The following is a 19,838-nucleotide window of genomic DNA, read 5'->3' on the forward strand; positions in this document are numbered from 1 at the left end:
CTGACAGAGGCTCACTGTCCCTGAGAGAAGCCCACTGGGAAACTTGCTATAAACACTTCAACTGCTTGCCATTCCATCCAGCCACACACAGAGAGTAGGTGGGGTTGGAAATGTTGTCTAATGTTTGTTGTACTGTGGGCATGCCACGCACAGAAAAAAGTGTGTTTTGGTCTTTTGCTCCATGAGGCTACAATACTGTGGCAGACTTCCTGCTCTGTAGGTAAACATGATGTTTAAAAAAGTGAGTAAAAAAATTGGGTGTGGAGCTAGAAACTGAATGAATAACTGCTGTCCCTTCAGTCATTCACTTGACCACACAAGGCTTGAGACAAAGGTTAAATTGAGTAGGATGAAGGAAAACTACAAACAACCAGCATTTTTAAACATTTCTACATGGCTTTACCAGGAGTTCTAGCCTCCCACCTTCTCAACATGTGCTCTGTTCTTCTAATTTCTTTATTCAATAGCATGTGAATGCTATATATTCTAAAAATGGCTCATGATAATCCACAAATGAGATCTGTGAATGTCATTCTCTTATAAGTAGGTTACACTCAAAAGTTAGGTCACAGCTTTACAAACAGAAATTCCTCTTAAATGAAATGCCTTAAACAAATCAGTAAAACATGTGATGCTGTACCATGAATAACAGAGTCAAGATGACGTGAGAGCTGGTTCTGTTTTATCCCATATACATTCCATCGGATAAAAGAGGAGGAGAGACATTTTTGGTCTAATTTAGTTCTTTGGAGGCTCTGACCCCAAGATAGTTAAAGAGTTCGATGAATTATGAAAGAACAGGAACTTATTGACCCCTGAGTAGAGAGAACACCGTGTTTTACTATTATGGTGATGTGAGAGCACTAACTAACAGTAACAGAGCACCATACATGGTTGTGTTGAAGTAGCATTGACTGTGAAATGTCTATAATGTGTAATAATAATAATGTGAAAAATGTAACAAGCACTGGAGCCAACAGTGGTTTACAACATGCTGCGTATTTGATCTGATATTGTTTGACCAGTGGCTATCATTTGCAAAAATGGAACTTTACATTTAGCTTTTCCATGCATTGTATGAATACATTGTAGTAACCCAGATATGCCAACTTTTGTGTTTTTTGCATTATGTATAAAACTGGCATAGTTCCCTAAAATGAATATAGAGACTATGGCGTAGTCTTATATATCACATAGATATAATCAAGTGCAATGAGCAAAGTTTGGACTCATCTGGATGTAGTTAACAAAGTACTGTACTTACAGTACAGAGTACAGTAATATTATATCCAATTATACATTTCATAAGTTAAAAGTAGTTTGATAGCTTCTGCACCCCTACAACAGGAAAAAATGTAGGCCAAGCAATTCTAGAAAAAAAATGGAAAAAAAATAATTGTGACTGCAAATTGCTGTCAAAAAGCATTTAGTTTGGACGGACAGCCAAGGTAAAGCAGTGCGTTCACTTGAACACTTGAGTTGTGCTGCATAAGGTTTTAAATTGCAGTATCACACTCCAGCCAATTGAGGGCAGTAGAGAATCATAAGTATGTTCACCGACCGAGCGCTACACAGAGAAACAAGCGTGCGGAGCTGCGCTCATTCCTCCTTATCGTGGGCTTGAAGAAACGCACTCTATGTAAGGTGGAAGTAACTTTTATCCTCCAGAGAAGAGTTAGAAACTGCTCAGGAATATACATCTGGCCAAAAGTGTCACGGCAAACGATAACCATGTCGGCCTCATCGGCGAAAGTCAGTAGGAAGGAGAATTCAAATCATGACGGAGCGGACGAGACCTCTGGTAACGTTAAGGAATGGCGGTTATCTTGTGCAACGCCATTTTCATTTGTTTTTCGTCATTTTGTCATTTTCATTGTAGTTTGTTGTGCAGTATCGGGTTGAAATAGCTTGTGTTTATGGATGAACAGCTTAATTTACCAGTCCCCTCATGTAAGCGTTAAAGTAAAATGCTGTTGTGCAGGACTGTTGTAGCATGCAATGTAGCAGGCTAACAAGGGCTAACAATTTAGCCAGCGTGAGAGGTTAGCTAGCTATTAGCTTTCATTAGCTCCTAGTTCACATGAAGGAGGCCGGTATTTGCATTGCATAAGCTGCATTTAGCGTGATGTGCAGGTATTATTCATGCAAACAATTTGGGAGGTTTGTCATAGGGAAGTATTGATGACACCGTGTGTAGCCGTGCATTTCCTCTTGCACGTTTGTGGCTGTAGGTACATAAACGATTGTTTGCCCACATTTGTAGTGCAACATCCATCGCATCCCGTTTCCTATCAGTCAAGAAAGGCCGAGCACTGATAACGTTAACTGTTCAGTACAACATAACCATGCTTGTGAGCTTGGCTTTTGTGTGCGCGTCAGTAGCTGAGCAAAATGTAAACAACCGCTTCTTCTTTGTGTAGATAACTAACATTAGAATGTCTGTGAGGTGGCATTATGGATGTTAGTATGTGTTTTACAAGCATGAATAGGCTTTGGTGGACCTCGCAGTATGTTTATATGAGACCGAAGCAGACAACCGTGTCCCAGCGAGACGTCGTTAAGCCTCTCATTCAAACCAGGCCGCCTTTAGCAGCAACAGGAAGCTCCAGACTGCAGGAGGCAGAGGGTCTGTCTGCTCTGGATCCACCGCACACACACATACACACACTTGCAGCCAAACACACCGCTCCTGGCGTCCCGCGTTATTTACCACACCATGCACGAGAGGGAAACGGCTGGGGATGGAGTTCGTGTGGCTGGGGGCTGTACTGAAACAACGAAAATACTCGTTTCAAATGATCGTATTCAGTAAAAATCAGATCGTGAAATATACATACTTTAGGTTCACATCGAGGATATTTAAACTTTATCATTAAAAAATACTTAGGGAGTCGTTTAAGCATGAAAATCAGATATTTTTAATTTTTATTTCTTTTTTTAAGAAAAGTAGATGTTATATAAAGTTGTCCAGGGTTGCAGATGGATACCTGGTTAAATTTGCCGCAGACTGACCTTTTCTTGTTGGAGTGAAATAGTGTTCAACTAGATTTTATGGACAAAAGCAAGTTCTGTCTTAAAGTAAATGTGAGGGGCATGTTGGGAAGCATCTAATCACTTATTGTAGCCAGTAATGGCTGCTTTCAGTCTATATGAGCTAACGAGCTTTTAAACCCTCCTAATGTCTGCTTAAATAGTCATGTTTGTGTGGACTTTGTGGAGTTCTGCTGCCAGTCAGTGTAGAGCAACCAGAACCGGATTTTTGAGGCAGGTTCAATATTGATATTTGATAGTTTTAAAAGTCAGAGAATACGTAATTGAACATTTTTATTTTTATTGGAATTAACATTTTTAAATAGCTCTTTCCCTTGCATCCCTTAAATCTGTTTTTAAAGATTTGTAGTCAAGCTGTTTACTGAGCTGGACATTTGGCTGTGTAAAAACTTGTTAGTGCTCTCTACTGGACAAAGCAGGTAGCAGACACTAATCCTCCAATATATTCACTGAATCGATATTTTGTACATGCATGTCATGTCAAAAACTGGTCAATGTGACATTAAAGTGAAATCAAGATAAGGTTAAAAAGCAGGACTAACTGGAGACCATGAAAAATGTTAAGATCAACATTTGAAACGTTGAGAACTTCAGCACAAGTTGGTCTATAAAAGGTTATTCATCTTTAAGGGTACTGTATTAAATACCATTGTGTAGTGCACTGCTATCTTTTTTACTTGCTTCCTTCCTTGTAACTGTGAAATGTGTTAGTTGGTAGGCATTCTATTGCTATCTCACATTTGCATTGAAAATTAAATTATCTGCAAAAATAGAGCATCTTTATAGTTCTGCAGGCAGAGCTTTACATGATCTTTTTTGCACATGGCACGGGTGCTACAGAGGCTGAAACTTTTGTAACGTAGACTACTTCATTATAGTATGGGTAAAAAAACATCTGTTGCCATCTCTAAAAACAAGTGCAAGCAGTGCAGGTCATCTCTTAAACAGGCATATGACAGACAGCAGACATTAATGTTGCACACACAGCACCGTCCAAACCTTAACAAGAACAACTGTGCATTAGCATGTCTCTGTTCTCTGTTTATACGTTCTCCTGTCTATGTGTGAGTGTGTGTATGTATGTATGTGTATATATGTCAGATTAACCATATCTCTCAGCTCTCAGTAACCTTGGTTGTGTAGAAATTTGAGTGAAGCCATATAATTTGTTTTTTGCAGTGTTATGTACCTTTGTATTCCAATCCTATGTTGGAACACTTTCCTTTCCCTTTGCAGAAAAAGAGCAACAGGAAGCAATTGAACACATTGATGAAGTACAGAATGAAATTGACAGGTGAGTTTGAATCTGAGCAATGGAAGATGGCTACTTGGAGATGTTTTTGTGTTGACATGTTTTTGTTTTTTTCTCCCCAGACTGAATGAACAGGCAAGTGAAGAAATTTTAAAAGTAGAGCAGAAGTACAACAAATTACGTCAGCCATTCTTCCAGAAGCGATCAGAACTCATAGCCAAAATCCCTAACTTCTGGGTCACAACATTCGTCAACCATCCACAAGGTAAACTCTTGCTTTTGTTGTGTGGTGACTCTAACTGACTTTGTTGGTAATAAATGATCATCAATGGAGTTAACATCCTTTGTCTCAATTTATTTATAGCTGCTTTATGCTTCTAAATGTTGTCTTAATGTATTTCTCACAAGCTCACAGAGAACGGTCTGATCAGCAGCTAACTGTGTGTCCTGTAGTTTCAGCTCTACTGGGGGAGGAGGACGAGGAAGCACTTCATTACTTGTCGAGGGTGGAGGTCACTGAGTTCGAGGACATCAAGTCTGGATATAGAATAGATTTTGTGAGTTATCAGGTTCACTTTGTACTTGTACAGTCTAAATGTCACACCATGTACTGATACACATGTATTTCCTTTCTTGTAGTATTTTGATGAGAATCCGTACTTTGAGAACAAAGCCCTCTCCAAAGAGTTTAATGTAAATGAGAGTGGAGATCCTGTTTCCAAATCAACTGAAATCAAATGGAAAGCTGGAAAGGTTGGTTTGCCTTTTTTTGCCTCCTATGTGATTTTTATGAAAAAGTATTTAGTTTTCTTTTTAATACTACTACATGGTCTCATTAACTTAAAAAGTAAGAAGACATTTAGTTATTTCACTTAAGTGCTAAGTTTTCCATTGTACTATTTTTACTTCAGTCTTCTGCTCTAGTCCTGCCAATGTTGGCCTTTCTAGATGTGTTTTCAGGTTATTGCATGTGTAAAAATGGTCGCAATAACAGTTCTCTTTTCAAGAAACACTTTATAAACTTCAATCTTGAACACCGTTTTCCTCCACAGGACCTGACGAAGCGTACAGGCCAGACACCAAACAAAGCTGGGAAGAAAAGGCAGCATGAGGAGCCAGAGAGCTTCTTCACCTGGTTTACTGACCATTCGGATGCGGGAGCTGATGAACTGGGAGAAGTGATCAAGGACGACATCTGGCCTAACCCGCTGCAGTACTACTTGGTAGGCTTATCAGCCCTCACCAGTTTCTTCTTGTCTTAGTTAGTATCAGCCAGAAAACAGCCCTGCATTAAAACAACACAAGGCATTTTGTTGATGGGGGTGTGTTGCTTCAGGTACTTATGACATGATAAAATACTAGTGGTATGCTGATTTAATCGGGTCAGTAGCTGGCATTTTGAGATTATTAAACAAAAAAAGCCAATAGCCACAGCAGAGACAGTATTTTTTCCCCAAAATGAATGATATATGAATGTTAAATAAATGTTTGTTGGGACAAAAACAAACAGGTGGGTGCTACCTCTTATCAGACACCTAAACACTGCACTGTTGTTTCTAATCTGAGACAGGATTTTACAACTCAGTGACAGTTATTTAAGTAATCAACCTGGTATGTATACTTTTTTACATTTGCTGGGCCAATGCAGCACCTCGCAGGATGCAATTATGCTGCGACAGACATGAAACATGTTTAAATCAACTCTTTCAAAAATCAAAACCCTTCAAATACTTTTTACACCATAATAATGTCTTTTTCTGGAGCTTTCAGTGTCATTTCACTTGCTTCATCATTGGATGAAATCTGCTCAGTTATCAAGGACATGGGCCAGTTGTCGTGTTATAGCTACAGTACATCGAGTACAGGATCTTAAAATGCTGCCGTCGGTCTTGTAAAATCTTGGCTTATCAAGGATTTACATAGCAACATGTGTATGTGTGTTTTTTAGGTAATACAAGAACAGCCTCCCCATTAACATAGTTTGTCCAGCATGTGTCCCACTCACTACATGTCACGTCCCGAGAAGTACATTTTAAAATCCTCAAGGTTTTGATTAAAAATGAATACCTGCCCATTCAGCCAACATGTTCTCTGATTAAAAGAAATCTCAAATACTGATATTGATATCATCCTCAAGCATTCTGTATTGGTCTGGCTCTATTGTGATGGGTTGAGTGTAGTGCTATACTTGTGTGGAAGATGGCAACATAATATCAGTGGGGGTCAGACTTACAAACAGCAGAGTTTACACAGACACCAGGTGGTTAATGCTTGAATTTTCCCAAGGTCCCTGACATGGAGGACGAGGAAGGTGATGGTGATGATGACGACGATGAAGAGGAGGGTCTGGAAGATATTGACGAGGGGGAGGAAGAGGAAGGCGAAGGTGAAGATGAAGATGAGGATGGAGATGGAGAAGATGGAGAGGTAAGAATACTGTCAATCAAAAACATTACCCAGTAAACCAGTGATTATAATCAGTGATAATGTGGATGAATACTGTCGTACCTAAACATATCTAATATTAACTGACATGATTACTTCTGCAATAGACTTCTATGAACAACCAGTGGATTATTATTATTTTATTTTTTTCTTGTCTTTTTTTCTTGTAGGATGATGGTGAGGATGATTAAGCATTTCAGCAACACCTTTTCCCATTCCTCCCTCTGTGATCATCCTACAACCCACGGGAGCAAAATATTTTGTTTGTTTTGGGCGGGGGGGTGGGGGGTTTGTAAAAAAAAAAGCAAAAAAAAAATCCCAAAAACTAAAAAAAAACAACAACAAAAAAAAAATCCTGTGTGTCGTCAGCGTGTCCGTCCTCCTCCCCTGCAGCCACGGCCTGTCCATAATGCCATGTCTGAAGACCAGCTCAGTACACTGCAGGTCTACATTGGGTGCAGTGCGGTGGGGGTGTCTCTATCTTGAAGTCTCACCTGTCATTGTTTCTTTACATCTCCCAAAGACATGCAAAAGAATAAAAAAAATTGTAGCATTCTGCACGTCATCCTACGTAGATTTAAAATACGTAAAATAGCAATTTCTATGTAAAATATGAAGTTGTGAGTTCAATAAAAATAAGCCATGGTGCAGTGATAACTTAATCATAGCATCCTTAGCCACTTTTATATATATATAAATGTACATTATAATATATCCAGTGGTGGGGGTACTAGGGCTTATTAGAAGTTGCATTTTCCTTTGTGACTTATTGTACTAATGGAACTGATTGAAAGCACCAGCTTGTTCCTTTCAACCATTGTAAACGTTTTTGGGATATACATGTATCTTGGTAAGACGGTCATTAATTGTACACAGTTTAATGGGGAGGTATGGTGGGGCAGCGGGGCTTTGACACCAAGTCTGGACGTCTGTTAAAGAAATTTTCATTATCTTGTTTTTCAGGCACCCACAACAAAGTTTGAAATGTGCATTTTTTATAAAAAAAACAACTTAAAAATCTAATTTTGAGCTTGGCTTAACATTTTGAGATGGGAGAGACGATTTCTGTAGAGTCCCCTGTGGAGTGTGCAGCGTTTCTTCTGTTCTGCTGGAAACCTGTTCACATTAAATTAAGTGTACCAGTTGCTTTGTTACAATAAATAAATGTATACATGATGTTTGAAATAGTTCAATCACATTTGGGCGTTTCAGCTGCAGTTGTTTGATAAGACCCACACCATGTTCATTTACATACCTGCTGCCACTAGGCCAGTCCAGAACGTAGTCAGTTTCACTTTTGAGATGTCACGCAGCAAATGAACAACTGTGTAGCAAAAGTGAATGTATCTGTAGACAGTGACCAATCAGACAGGTGCATTTGTGGATGTTTAGAGTTATGTTTTGTTTTTTTTTTGTTTTTTTTTTTTTTTAAGACAGCATAAAAAGACCATTGGGCAAACTGAACAGTCCCAATAGTCCATGTTGTTGCTAAAAGTTTCAAACAGGCAGACTGCATGCTACTGTGCGTCCAGCGGATGCTAATAATCTCATCATATTAAGATTTGTTGTGTTGAATGTATTGGGTTCTTCTGGCTCTCAAATGTGACAATTATTACTGTTTAGATTTGTCCCGTTGTTAATTATCCCACACTTTGTCAGTGGGTATTGAATAAATAGTTTGGGCTGACTCAAGTTTGAGACAAATTCTGCTAGTGTAGTGATTTTTAAAAATGTATTAGTCTGTCATTTTAAGGCTTGTTAAGGGCCATTGTTATAAATATGTATCACTTGTTTTGCCCAAACAGTTGTACAAAGAAGACAGGCGTTTGCTCAACACACCTGTACCATTTTCACAGAAACACCAAATTAACTTTTTTCATTTTTGGGTAATTGATAGCATTGCTCTTTGAAATATTCCCATGTTACACTTCAGTGCTTAATATACATCATTGCCCAGGGTTATGTGTTGGTAAGTGTATGTTCAGTAGAATCCCCATCAGTTAAAATAGTAGCAGCAGCCTTGTTCTATTGGGTCACAAAGTGCAAATAGAGTACATGAGCCACAAAGTAAAAGACCACCACTGACTGAACAATATGAGAGCAAGAAGAATAAAATACAACATTGAAGATGACCAGTATTTCTACTGAGGTCCTCTATGTGAAGAAGAAGTGAACCTAAAAAAAAAATCACTGGACTCACATTAGACTTCATGCGTAAGAACAACACACATATGATGGCTCCTGTATGTTAGTATAGTAGGAATAGGTGGTACAGGTGAGTATGAATTTGACATATAAGCAGTCAATGTTGCCTTTCTGCACCGCAGAGTCATTGACTTCAAAGAGGGTTTGTGGTAGTGTGGAAAAAAGGATGCACATATAAACCTGGGCAGTTCCCAGACACTGCACTGTTGACTGTGCTGGGAGTATTTTTTTCTGAAGAAAGTAGTTTCAGTAAAAACTGTACACCATGTGTTCTATGGATTATCCACATTGACAAAGACAGTTTCTTCTAACACTAATGAATGTTGCTGATCAGTTTTCTCAGTTGTACCACAACCTAAATTCCTTTCATCTCTGTTGGTGCACAGTCAGAGACATCTCAAAATGAACTCCAGTAACTTATAGGCTTAATAAATAGTGTATTCATTGGGCCTACTATCTGGTGCCTTATTTGCTAAAGTGATAAGATAAGTTCCGTGCGTGCAGTAATACCACTGCTGAGAGTATTTTTGCACGTAAGCAGCAAAACTGAAAACTCCCTATAATAAGCCACTTGATATGCCCGAACCCAATATTGTGAAGCTCCAGATGAAACGGCATTTAGCTGAAAACAATCATGTACCTACAGTTTTCATCCTGAGCACCCCCGCTTTGTTCCCAGTCATTTCAACTGTAATCTGTGTGCAGCAGTTTACCTGTTCACTGCTCAGAAAGCATTTAGATTTCTATGTTTACGATAAGATCACAATGTCATAGAGAAGATTGATGAAAACTCATTAGAAAAGCTACCGCGGCTGTGAAACTTGCGTAAAATGCGCACAAACCCCTCTTTTCGGAGCCACGTGTATCATTTCTACTGCTGTGTGATTTAATGAAGTCAAGCAAAAGGTGTCCACATTCTGCATTTAGTTGGTAAAGCCGTGACAGCTGAGCGGAGGGCGTTGGGGACTTGGTTTTAGTGAAACATTATAGCTGTGTTAATGAAACAAATCATAAGCAGAAAGCTACTCATCCGACAGACAAGCTACATGTTTGGACGCTAACGTTCGCGTGACTTCAATATCCGGGACCTTTACAGGAAGTATATGGGCCCACAATACATTTTTTATTGACATTGTTACAACTAAAGCGACAACGTAAAAATGGTGGAAGCAGATAATCACGTGATGTTAACTCTGTTTTTTAATTCTCAATATAATGAATCAGCGTCCACATCATAACACTACTGAGAGAAAAGCTAAGAACTTCGTGCAGGAAACAAAGCGGAAGTGAACACGGGATTTCTCTCTTGTCTCGCGAGATTCTCTCCGTAACCAAGGTAACGCTAGCTTCGTTGAAACAGGTTCCAGCACTGAGAGTTGAGACGTTAGGCTGGTTAGCAGTGGTGCCCCGCAGCTACCATTCTGTCAAACCCGTCAGAAGGTAGTTAGTGCTAATTGAGAGGCTTAATGTTAGCACTTATTCAAATGCCTTTTAGCCTGAGCAAAGCATATTCATGAACGTTAGCATGTTTACTGACGAAGCCCTGGACTCTGTGAGCATTAGCTCTCTGTGGAGGAAATCTCAGCAGTCGGCGCAGGAGTCGGTATGTTTGAACAACAGTGCCAACTTTCGCCCCCGAAGTGCTCTTTTAGGATGAATCCAAATGCAGCTAATTGTTTCCGAATTATTCATGTATTACATAAACAGTGTTGTATCCAACGTTGCCGTTGTTAGCTGGCCGACATATGTTACGTTCAGTGTTGCTCGGACATGTAAAAACCACAGCTGCAAGCGCGCAGACATTGAACGACAGGAATTGACTTTATACTGCATTAAACTACGGGGATGGGATTTTCCCAAGAGAACACCCACTAGCTTTAGACCACTATCACTTGAATATGAGATATTTAATTCATTAATTTGACTTACAAATGTGGCTGCTCTAAACACAAAGCATCAGTGTTGCACCTGCTTTTGTCTCATTAATCGTGGCTGCAATTACTATGTGATTGATGTGCAGCCTTAAATAGAAGGGCCTTTCTTTGCTGATATTTCAGAGAAGCTGTCAGACCAAGGCAGTGCACAGTACTGAGGCAGAGGTCCAGACTGTGTTGGTTACTAACAGCAGTACCCAGACAGAGCCACAGTATCAGGTGACAGAACAGCTCTTCCAACAAAACCATGATGAGCCAGAGCCGCCTGGCCTGAAGGACTTTCTGCAGCGGGTTGAGGACACACTCATCAGAGAGCTGGTCAGAAATACTAGGAGTCACGCCTTCGATGGGTTCCAGGTGAACTGGGAAGATCGCAGTAACCTGGTAAGAAGGATCAATGAATCAAATTGTTTTCTGATTTTTTAGCTTTGTAAGCCAGAGGAGAATCTGAAAGTCTGTAGTTCTTCATGATGAGTTAATATTTTGGAGCAGTTTTCTGGACACAAACTGGGGTTGACCTATCTTCATGAAGAGTTCTCTGTATGACACAGTCCCATGTCTGCAGGTGGCATGCCTCCACTGCCTTCAACATCCCAGCTCTGTAGAGAGAAGTCTTCATGTGACCAGTGTGTCCTGGAACTGTACAGGTTCAGTTATTGCCTGTGCCTACGGTCGGTATGTTGGTGTTTCACCTGACGTACACATTTTATGTGAACAAACCTGGAACTCCACTAAGGAGGCCCTAAATGTTTTTCACCTCACTTTAGTTTTTTATTTTTAAATTAATCGAAAACATCATCAGAGTGTTGGAGAAGCTTTCTGTTGCCATCACGTGGTCAGATGTTCAGATGTGGGTGTGTGTGTGTTTTTGTTGGGCAGGATTGATGATGGAGACTGGAGCACTGAGAGGTCGTATGTCTGTACGTGGAACCTGGACCGTCGAGGCCAAAACCCCAAACAAGCTGATCTGGTCATCGATGTTCCCACTGCAGTCACTGCTCTGTGCTGTCACCCCAACAAGCCCGCCCTCATCGCAGGTACGTTGCCAGTCTGTGGCGCTTTCACATCATGAACTGATAACTCTGAATCATATATATACTGTATATACACAAATCTAATCTGCTGACAGGCAGTCATAATTCCATTGATCCATGTATTCCTTTAAACCTCAGTAGTAGTGACTTCATGTGTGTCTTTAATGATAAAATTATCACTATTGGAGACAGAATTCAGCAACTGCTAACTTCAGTGGGTACTGATTTATCTTCAAATACAGAAACCATAGAAGTAGCTGTCAGCTGAAAGCTTTTCTCCTGCTGACCTTCACCAACTAATCTCAACAATCTCCTCATCAAAATCATCAACCTGTATCTTACATCCCATCCTAACCGAGCTGTTTAAAGATGTTTTACCCTAAATTGGCTTGTCTTTAATAGACATGATCAGCCTGTCTTTGTCAACAGGCTATGTACCACAGTTCTTTAAAGTAGCTCTAATAAAACCTCTCCCCAAAAAGCCTACTCTTGATACAGGGATATTAGCCAACTACAAACCTATATCTAACCTACCCTTTCTCTCTAAAACCCTTGAGAAAGCAGTTGCTAGTCAGCTGTGCAACTTTCTACATAACAATAGTTTATTTGAGGATTTGCAGTCAGGATTTAGAGAGCACCATAGCACAGAGACAACATTGGTTAAAGTCACAAACAACCTTCTAATTGCATCAGACAAACAACTTGTCTCTGTACTAGACTTGCTAGATCTTAGTGCTGCATTTGTGTCCAAGGCAAGCCTGAGCCAGCCCGAATTGTAAGCTTTATCACAAAGGAAAGTTTTAAACATACTCTTGTCTACCAGACAACAACTGGAAGATGGTTCCACAGGAGAGGAACTTGATAACTAAAGGCTCTGGCTCTGGTAGTGTTCTACTGGGATGATAGGGTACTATGATCTCTTTAAGACAAGATGATGCCTTACCATTTAATGCTTTGTAGGTGAAGAGAAGGAATTTAAATTCTCTTCTGGATTTTACAGGCAGCCAGTGCAGCGCAGCTAATATCAGAGAAATATGATCTCTTTTCCCTGTTTTTGTCAGAACACGAGGAGCATTTAGATTTCTGGATCAGCTGGTTTTTAGTATTTAGCAATGTACTGGGACAGCCTGATGATAAGGAATTGCAATAATCCAGCCTGGAAGTAACACATGCATAGACTAGTTTTTATGCATTTTTGAGACAAGATGTGCTGTAGGTGGAAAAAGGCAGTCCTTGAAATTTGTTTTACGTGGGCGTTAAAGGACATATCCTGATCAAAGATGACTCCCAGATTCCTTACAGCGGTGCTGGAGGCCAGCGCAATGCCATCCTGAGTAGCTATAAGCAGTTAATGAGTTTCCAAGGTTAGGGTCAAGTACTATAACCTGAGTTTTGTCTGAATTCAGTAACAAAAAGTTGCAGGGCATCTGAGTCTTTATTTACTTAAGACATGCTTGAAGTTTAGTCAACTGATTGGTTTTATCTGGCTTCATTGATAAATATACCTGGTATCATCCTGACAATTGAAAGATTGGGTTAACTAGTTCCTACATCAATTAAGTGATTACAGGGCAGCTGTGGCTCAGAAGGTCGAGAGGTCGTGCACCAATCAGAAGTGTGGCAAGATACTGGACTCAGTTACTCCAGTTCAGTGTGGGAGTGTGAGCCCCTCTCTCACTCTGAAGACATGGATTGATCCTACTGCTGTGTGATGGAAGTTTGACTTTAATAAAGTCAGGTAAAAGGATATGTATGGTCGGTGTCAGACTGCCTGAAAGCAGATGTTTCAAGCTGAAAGTGTGAGAGCTGGCAACTGTATATATATATAAATATACCATGTAGCTAGGTGGTCAGAAACAGATACCTAGTTGAAGGTGAAATGCTGTAAACATCTCTGCATTATGTACATAACAACACAAAAGGCCATATAAATTCAGCACGTCACTTACACATTATGCTTCAGTTAGCAAGCACTGGCAAGTGAGACGCTTGATAGAATACGTCATTGGTGGAGTATGTTTCTGCACCTCTGGGAGGTGTTTGCAGGTGCTTGTTGCTTTTCCTCTGTGTGACACACTAAAATCCATTTTTACAAAAAGCATGACTTTGACTGACATTGCTCTTCATTAAAAAAGCCTCCTCCCATTTGGTAAGATACTTGCAGAAACTTTTAGTGTCTTTGGCAGGTACACCATCCCTCTCACATTCATCCGTCTTCTTCTTCATCTTCTTGGGCCTCTTCCTCTTCTTCTATTGGCAGGTGCTGCTAGAGTAAATGATGTCTCGTCAATAGAAATTACAGCTATTGGTCTACATACTGCCAACTGCTGTACCGGAGGGGAATGTAGCTAACATGTCAAATAGGCTGTTGTGCCTGCAGACTTTACAGCCAATCCTTTTTAAAGTATTGATTGTTTCTTTTAGAAAGGTTCAAATACAGGAGGTTTATGGGAAAATAATTAAACAGGAGGACAACAGGAGAGAAGGGTAAAGGCTTGACAGGCCTCAGGTCAGGGCTAGGTTTAGGCAACAAAACGACTTGGTTAGGTTTAGGAAAAGTTCCTGGTTTGGGTTAAAATAGACCCTTTCAACCCTTTTAACCATGTGCTCAAAAGGCTAATGTCTCCCCTGAACATATTTTTCCTGTCTTTTTCTCAAGTCGCAAAGCTTTGGCATTACAAAAATATGATTGGTCAGTTGCAATGATGGTCCTGGAGCAACACAATCATAGTGTTGTAGGAACAACATCAACAGGACCCAATGTTAACAGGGTTTTTTTTCCAGTCCAAGGTTTTAGTTTATTTGATAACCGATCAATGCTTTTTTAAAATTGTTGTTTCATAGGATTGTGAGAGGGTGTCACCCTGTGTTTGTGTGTGTGTGTGTGTGTGTTCTGCCTGGGACGCTGGAGGAGATCAGCTGCTCAATCAGGGACAGTGAAAACAGGTTTGGGTCAGTATGTCCTCTTGCAGGGAGGGTCAGGGCACTGTGAGCTGGGTGATAGTTCTGCAGTAAATGATGCTCTACTGATTTGGTGTGTGTGCGTGTGCGTGTGTGTGTGTGTGTGTGTGTGTGTGTGTGTGTGTGTGTGTGTGTGCGCGCGTGTGTGCGTGTGCGTGTGTCTGTCCATGGATGAACTGTCAGCAGTAACAGAGAAATCTTACATTTGTGTTTTAACAGTTTTGGGTGCCCCTCTCCTTTAAGCTCACCCTGTACGTACGTGGGCAGGTGCTAGGTTCCAGTGAGGTGAGGCAGAGAGGGCAAAATTGGAGTAGGGTGGAAGGTGGAATTGGCAGCTTGGTCAGGCTGCACTTTTTTTTTTTGTTTGCTTCATCTTAATTTGGTTTTGCTGAATTTCCCTAGTTCACTTTTTTGCCTGTGTTTCAGTATTCTTTTTGTAGAAAATGTCACTCCGTATTTCCGTAAGTCAACTGGTGCCAGGCACTATCATCTGCTCTTGATATGGGGTGTCGTGCTACAGATGTGAAGTTTATATTGTTTTACAAATATGTAAACTAGTAGTAGTAGTTGTTGTTCTGTAACTTAGGTGTAATTGGTTATATTGACTGTATTAGTGTTCATTAGAATTAAACTAATACACGCCAATATTAGCTTGGTGCACATACCCAGGTATTGTAAGTAACAAAAAATTGTAGTACAGAAATGACAAAAATGTTTGGGGGTGCTAACAAGTTTGTTTGTACTCTGTGAAATGCTCATTATGGATCTAGGCAGAATTCTTACAAAAATTGAGTGATCCATATAAATGTCGTCAGTGTTTTGTGTGGGGTTACGCATTCGACTGCTCATCGATCATTAGCAGATTGTTTTTTAAACTCTCTGGTATTGGCCTTAAAATCCAGTTCTGGTTTGCTCTAGTGTTAATGATGGATTTTATTTAATACAACTGTCAGCAATAGAGGCTTTGCACTCATTTTTCTGTGGTTGTTAGGACTTCATGCATTTCTTTTCATCAAGTGAGAGATAGCACTTACTTTGCGAGGCAGTTAGATTCACAAGATCGCACGTGTTGACAGTCCATTTTGTCAGGTTTCTATTTCAATTGTGACCAAACCACAGTGGTTCAGACCAATCAGCGTCCTCTGAGGAGCTCATGGCAGCCACAGGTGAGCGCTGTTTTCATTTGAGAGCAACAGTGGCAGCTCGTGAAGAGTTCAGTGTAGTTGCTGCTGTAGCATCAGGTGTGTAAGAAGTGTTTCTCCATTAAAAGCAAATCAGAAGCCAGAACAGCTCTGCCGGCTTTTCTCCATGGAAAAGAAGTTTTCTCTGTTCTACTACGTAATACTGCTCGTTGATCTGATGGGTTGAAGTTGACAGGCAGATGGTCCAATCACCTGCCAAATATGTTCCTGCACTCTTCCAAGCAGTTTCCAAGGACGACTTCCCAGATGGTTCAGTGTTACAAACCATGTGGCGCGTCAGGTGAAGATAACATAGCTGACGGCTCGTTTTTACCCACTCAGCTGCTATCACACACCTCTGTTCACATAAATGTCTCCATCAACAGCCGTGGCTGGAGGCATTATGTTTTTAGGTTGTCTGTCAATGTTCGTCTCACAATGTATCATTTTGTTTCAATTCACATACGTTTTATCACTTCCATTATTAATTTGTCACCATTTTCATCACTTTCATTTTCTTCGATGAGTTTGATTTACTCCCACCCTCGAGGTGACTTTCCTTAAATGATAAATGGCAATTTTGTGTTGTGAACGATGAATGTAAGATGGGGAAGATGATGAAACATGGCTCTGCTGTCATCATATCATGACTATTTTAAACAAATAAGCTTTAAATGACTCAAATCACTTGATATTTCATCCATTTTTCAATTCACACGTATTTTCCTCAGCTGTGTTTTCTTATTTCCACCCCTCATGCACTAGAGGATGAACTGATTAGATTTTGGTTGTCAAAGGTCGCTGTTACCTCACAAAACACACTTTTGGCCGTAGAATTCTTATGTTAATTATGACAAAAATTCACATAAATGTCTCTTCTGGGTTGCAGATGTCTGCGAAACATTCACATTTTACAGTTTGTAGCTTTTTGCAGCAGCATCCATATTTGAAACATTGTAGTTCACCACAGACTGATTGTTTGTGCTGATATTGATCTTCAGGTGATTGTTGTTGCACCATGTGATGAAGCTCTCTGTCAGTCCTCCAAAAACACTGTGTCCTTCATTTCCCATAATGCAACTCAACAGTATCTTTCATTCGTCCCTGTCTGGTAAATGCACGTCATACAAAGTCTGTATCTCTGTACCTGTACCATGCCCAGATAACCCAGATGACATCATCAGGGGTCAATTTCTCAGACTTCTCAGACAAAGCTCCTCCAGAGCCGCACTAGACATTAAACTCAACTGTTAAACTGTTTTCACAAGCTGAGCAGGACTAACCGTGTAAGGTATATTGATCCTCATGTGAAGTTTAGTGGAGTGCCCCTCTGAACCATGCAGCTGCCCTGCAGAGTAAACCTGTTTTATTATTCTCACTGGGGTATGTTGTGGAGTAGAGCTCAGTGTAAACTGTTTGTGTGTGTGTGTGTGTGCTGCTGTGGCTGCAGGGGGTCTATACAGTGGAGAGGTGGTGGTCTGGGACACCAGTCAGACTCAGGACCCTATGCTGGTTCAAACTGGGATGTCAGCAGACAGCCACAGAGAGCCTGTTTATCAGGTGAGTTGATGCACTTTCTGTTTGGCTTCCTATTTAAAAGCTGTTGTTATCCAATCAGAATGGTCCTTCACTGATAGGACTCTGATTGATAGTTGACGGCCTGTTTGATGCCGGTGGAGAGGTTTAGTGTCCTATGATGGACTTTGTTTTGAGAGGCTTTGGTTGCAGGAATAAAATAGAACAAGATGTCAGATTCAGTTCAGTCTACTTTTGAATGCTGCTGTCTGTGATTATATGGAGCATTTTGATTTGTTACTAGTCCCTGTTGAAGCGAAGAAGAATGAACTTGACTGCAGTTCTTCAGCTGTGTGTGCTCTCTGTGTGTGTGTGTGTGCAGGTTGCCTGGGTGCCCCTGCAGGACAAAGGAGAATTCGGGGTGCTCAGTGCCAGTTCAGGAGGACGGGTGCTGCTGTGGACGGTGAACTCAGACCTGGGCAGTTTGGTCCTGAATGCTGCCTACGCTTTAGTACGACAGCAGGTCCCCCACAGCAGCAGCAGCAGCTTCAAGGTGAGCCTCGGGATGAAGGACGACGCTGAAACCAAGATGAACAGTGCATTGAGATGAGAGCAACACTGGTGTGTCAGTGAGATGACAGGATGTGGGCCTCGCTGTACTGTATCACAGTTTAAATGAGTCTCCACTGAGTCCTTGTTATCTTTAAAATCTGAAATCTGAAAACCTCCAGGGAGCATTCATCTTAATTTATCCATTGTAATTTCCGGTGTGGGCGTTTTGATCGCAAATGACTGTAAATGCAGAATCCACCTCTTTGGTCCAGACTTAAATATCTCAACTATCGGATTGATTACAAACATTCCTGTTTTCATTGTATTTATTTTAATCAATAGAATTATTTTATGAATGCATCCTAAAGATAAGCTTCTGAGGATTTGACATTTTGTCAACAGCACAGATATGAATGACAGGAAATAAAGTTCAGACAAGCCCTGAACAAAGTAGCCAAATAATTAAAATGCCTTTCATCTTCAAATGATCTTGTGCTGCAGTGTGCATGCAGAGTGAAACACGTGTAGTTTTGTGTCGCCCATAGGCTCGAGGCAGCAGCACTGTGGGCGTCACCTCCCTGGCTCTGTCTCCCTGGGACTCTGACACCTTCTTAGTGGGCTCAGAGGGCGGCCTGCTGCTCAGATGCTCCTTCGCCTCCCAGACGCTGGCAGCAGCGCCCTCTGAAGGCCAGAGCGTGACACCAAGAGCCCCGGCAGTCTTCTCCTTCAGGCCTCAGAGCGGTCCCGTCCACTCCATACACTGCTCCCCTTTCCACAGGTCACGGCTCTGTTCACCGACCAAACAATCCACCGCTGAAGTGATCAGCTGCTGACTTGTCATGTGTTGTCTGCAGGAACCTGTTTGTGAGTGCAGGGACTGATGGTTTGGTCCACCTCCACTCTCTGCTGCAGGCCAACCCGCTGCTCTCTCTCAGGGTTTCTGACTCCTACGTGTTTCAGGTGCAGTGGTCTCCAACTAGGCCACTGGTTTTTGCTGCAGCCACCGGACAAGGTACAGCATGAAAACTTTGTGCACAGATGGGATCAGAAATACACTTCACTTCTTGCTAGGCCAAGTTTTTATAGTACATTTGTGGGTTTAAAGCTGGATTTACACATCCCACATGAGATTCAGATGAGGAAGGAGACCAAGTTGTATGAAGATTACTTATTATTCTTGTAAATACACAACAGCTATTAGAGTTTTCTCAACCTGATATATACAGTACAGTGTGATGTGTTGGCCGTGTGAATGAAGCCATAGTATGTGAGGATGGAAGACAAACGCATCCTTATTGACTCTTGCGCCCTGTGTGTGTCTCTGTCAGGTGAGGTGCAGATATTCGACCTGGGCCGCAGGTCCCTGAGGCCAGCTGCCACCATCGAGCCGGGAGGTGCGGGCCAAGCTGCAACTTGTTTGGCTTTCAACTATAACAACCCTCACCTCTTGGCAGTGGGCAGGACAGATGGGACAGTCAGCATTTGGCAACTGAGTGCAGATTTGACGGAGCAGAGCCCCAGAGAAAGCAGCCAGCTGGAGCAGATAGCCAATCAGGTGGCAGGATGAGACATGTTAGCCTGGGTCAGCTGAAGACTGCTGCATATGTCTGATTTATATGAATTTTTTTTCAAATGCTCACATTTCAAAGACTTTAACTGCAAGACTGTAAATTATGGAAGTGAAATAAAAACAACAGAGTCGAGGTTT

The 19,838-nt window shown here is 41.2% G+C and overlaps 1 protein-coding gene across 4 annotated transcripts; it reads left to right on the forward strand.

Moving 5' to 3' along the window:
- The first annotated feature begins 1,580 nt into the window (after positions 1-1,580).
- On the forward strand, positions 1,581-19,837 carry LOC121622850 (protein SET-like). 4 transcript variants are annotated; one of them, XM_041959876.1, is made up of 10 exons: positions 6,685-6,730; positions 6,919-6,925; positions 11,011-11,271; positions 11,453-11,562; positions 11,767-11,924; positions 17,514-17,623; positions 17,961-18,131; positions 18,676-18,908; positions 18,985-19,142; positions 19,459-19,837. In XM_041959876.1, the coding sequence occupies exons 1-10, from the start codon at positions 6,696-6,698 to the stop codon at positions 19,695-19,697; spliced, it is 1,482 nt and encodes a 493-aa protein (XP_041815810.1). In that variant the 5' UTR covers positions 6,685-6,695; the 3' UTR covers positions 19,698-19,837. The 4 variants fall into 4 exon arrangements, with proteins under 4 accessions (XP_041815811.1, XP_041815812.1, XP_041815810.1 ...); XM_041959877.1 differs by lacking the exons at positions 11,453-11,562; positions 11,767-11,924; positions 17,514-17,623; ... (2 more) ...; positions 18,985-19,142; positions 19,459-19,837 and adding exons at positions 1,581-1,801; positions 4,288-4,345; positions 4,426-4,568; ... (1 more) ...; positions 4,943-5,056; positions 5,356-5,526 and having other exon boundaries at positions 6,590-6,730; positions 11,011-11,060; XM_041959875.1 differs by lacking the exons at positions 6,685-6,730; positions 6,919-6,925 and adding an exon at positions 10,423-10,556.
- Position 19,838: the final 1 nt, after the last annotated feature.

Source organism: Chelmon rostratus, chromosome 19 (genome assembly GCF_017976325.1).
Source record: "Chelmon rostratus isolate fCheRos1 chromosome 19, fCheRos1.pri, whole genome shotgun sequence".
In the NCBI taxonomy this organism is placed as follows: Eukaryota; Metazoa; Chordata; class Actinopteri; order Chaetodontiformes; family Chaetodontidae; genus Chelmon; species Chelmon rostratus.

Bases quoted from the DNA above. Each gene is read 5' to 3' on its own strand.
- LOC121622850 (XM_041959875.1), top strand. From the start codon at position 10,467: ATGAACGTTAGCATGTTTACTGACGAAGCCCTGGACTCTGTGAGCATT. The intron at 10,557-11,010 runs GTATGTTTGAAC...CTGATATTTCAG, and splicing joins AGCAGTCGGCGCAGGAGTCG to AGAAGCTGTCAGACCAAGGC. The intron at 11,272-11,452 runs GTAAGAAGGATC...CCATGTCTGCAG, and splicing joins GGGAAGATCGCAGTAACCTG to GTGGCATGCCTCCACTGCCT.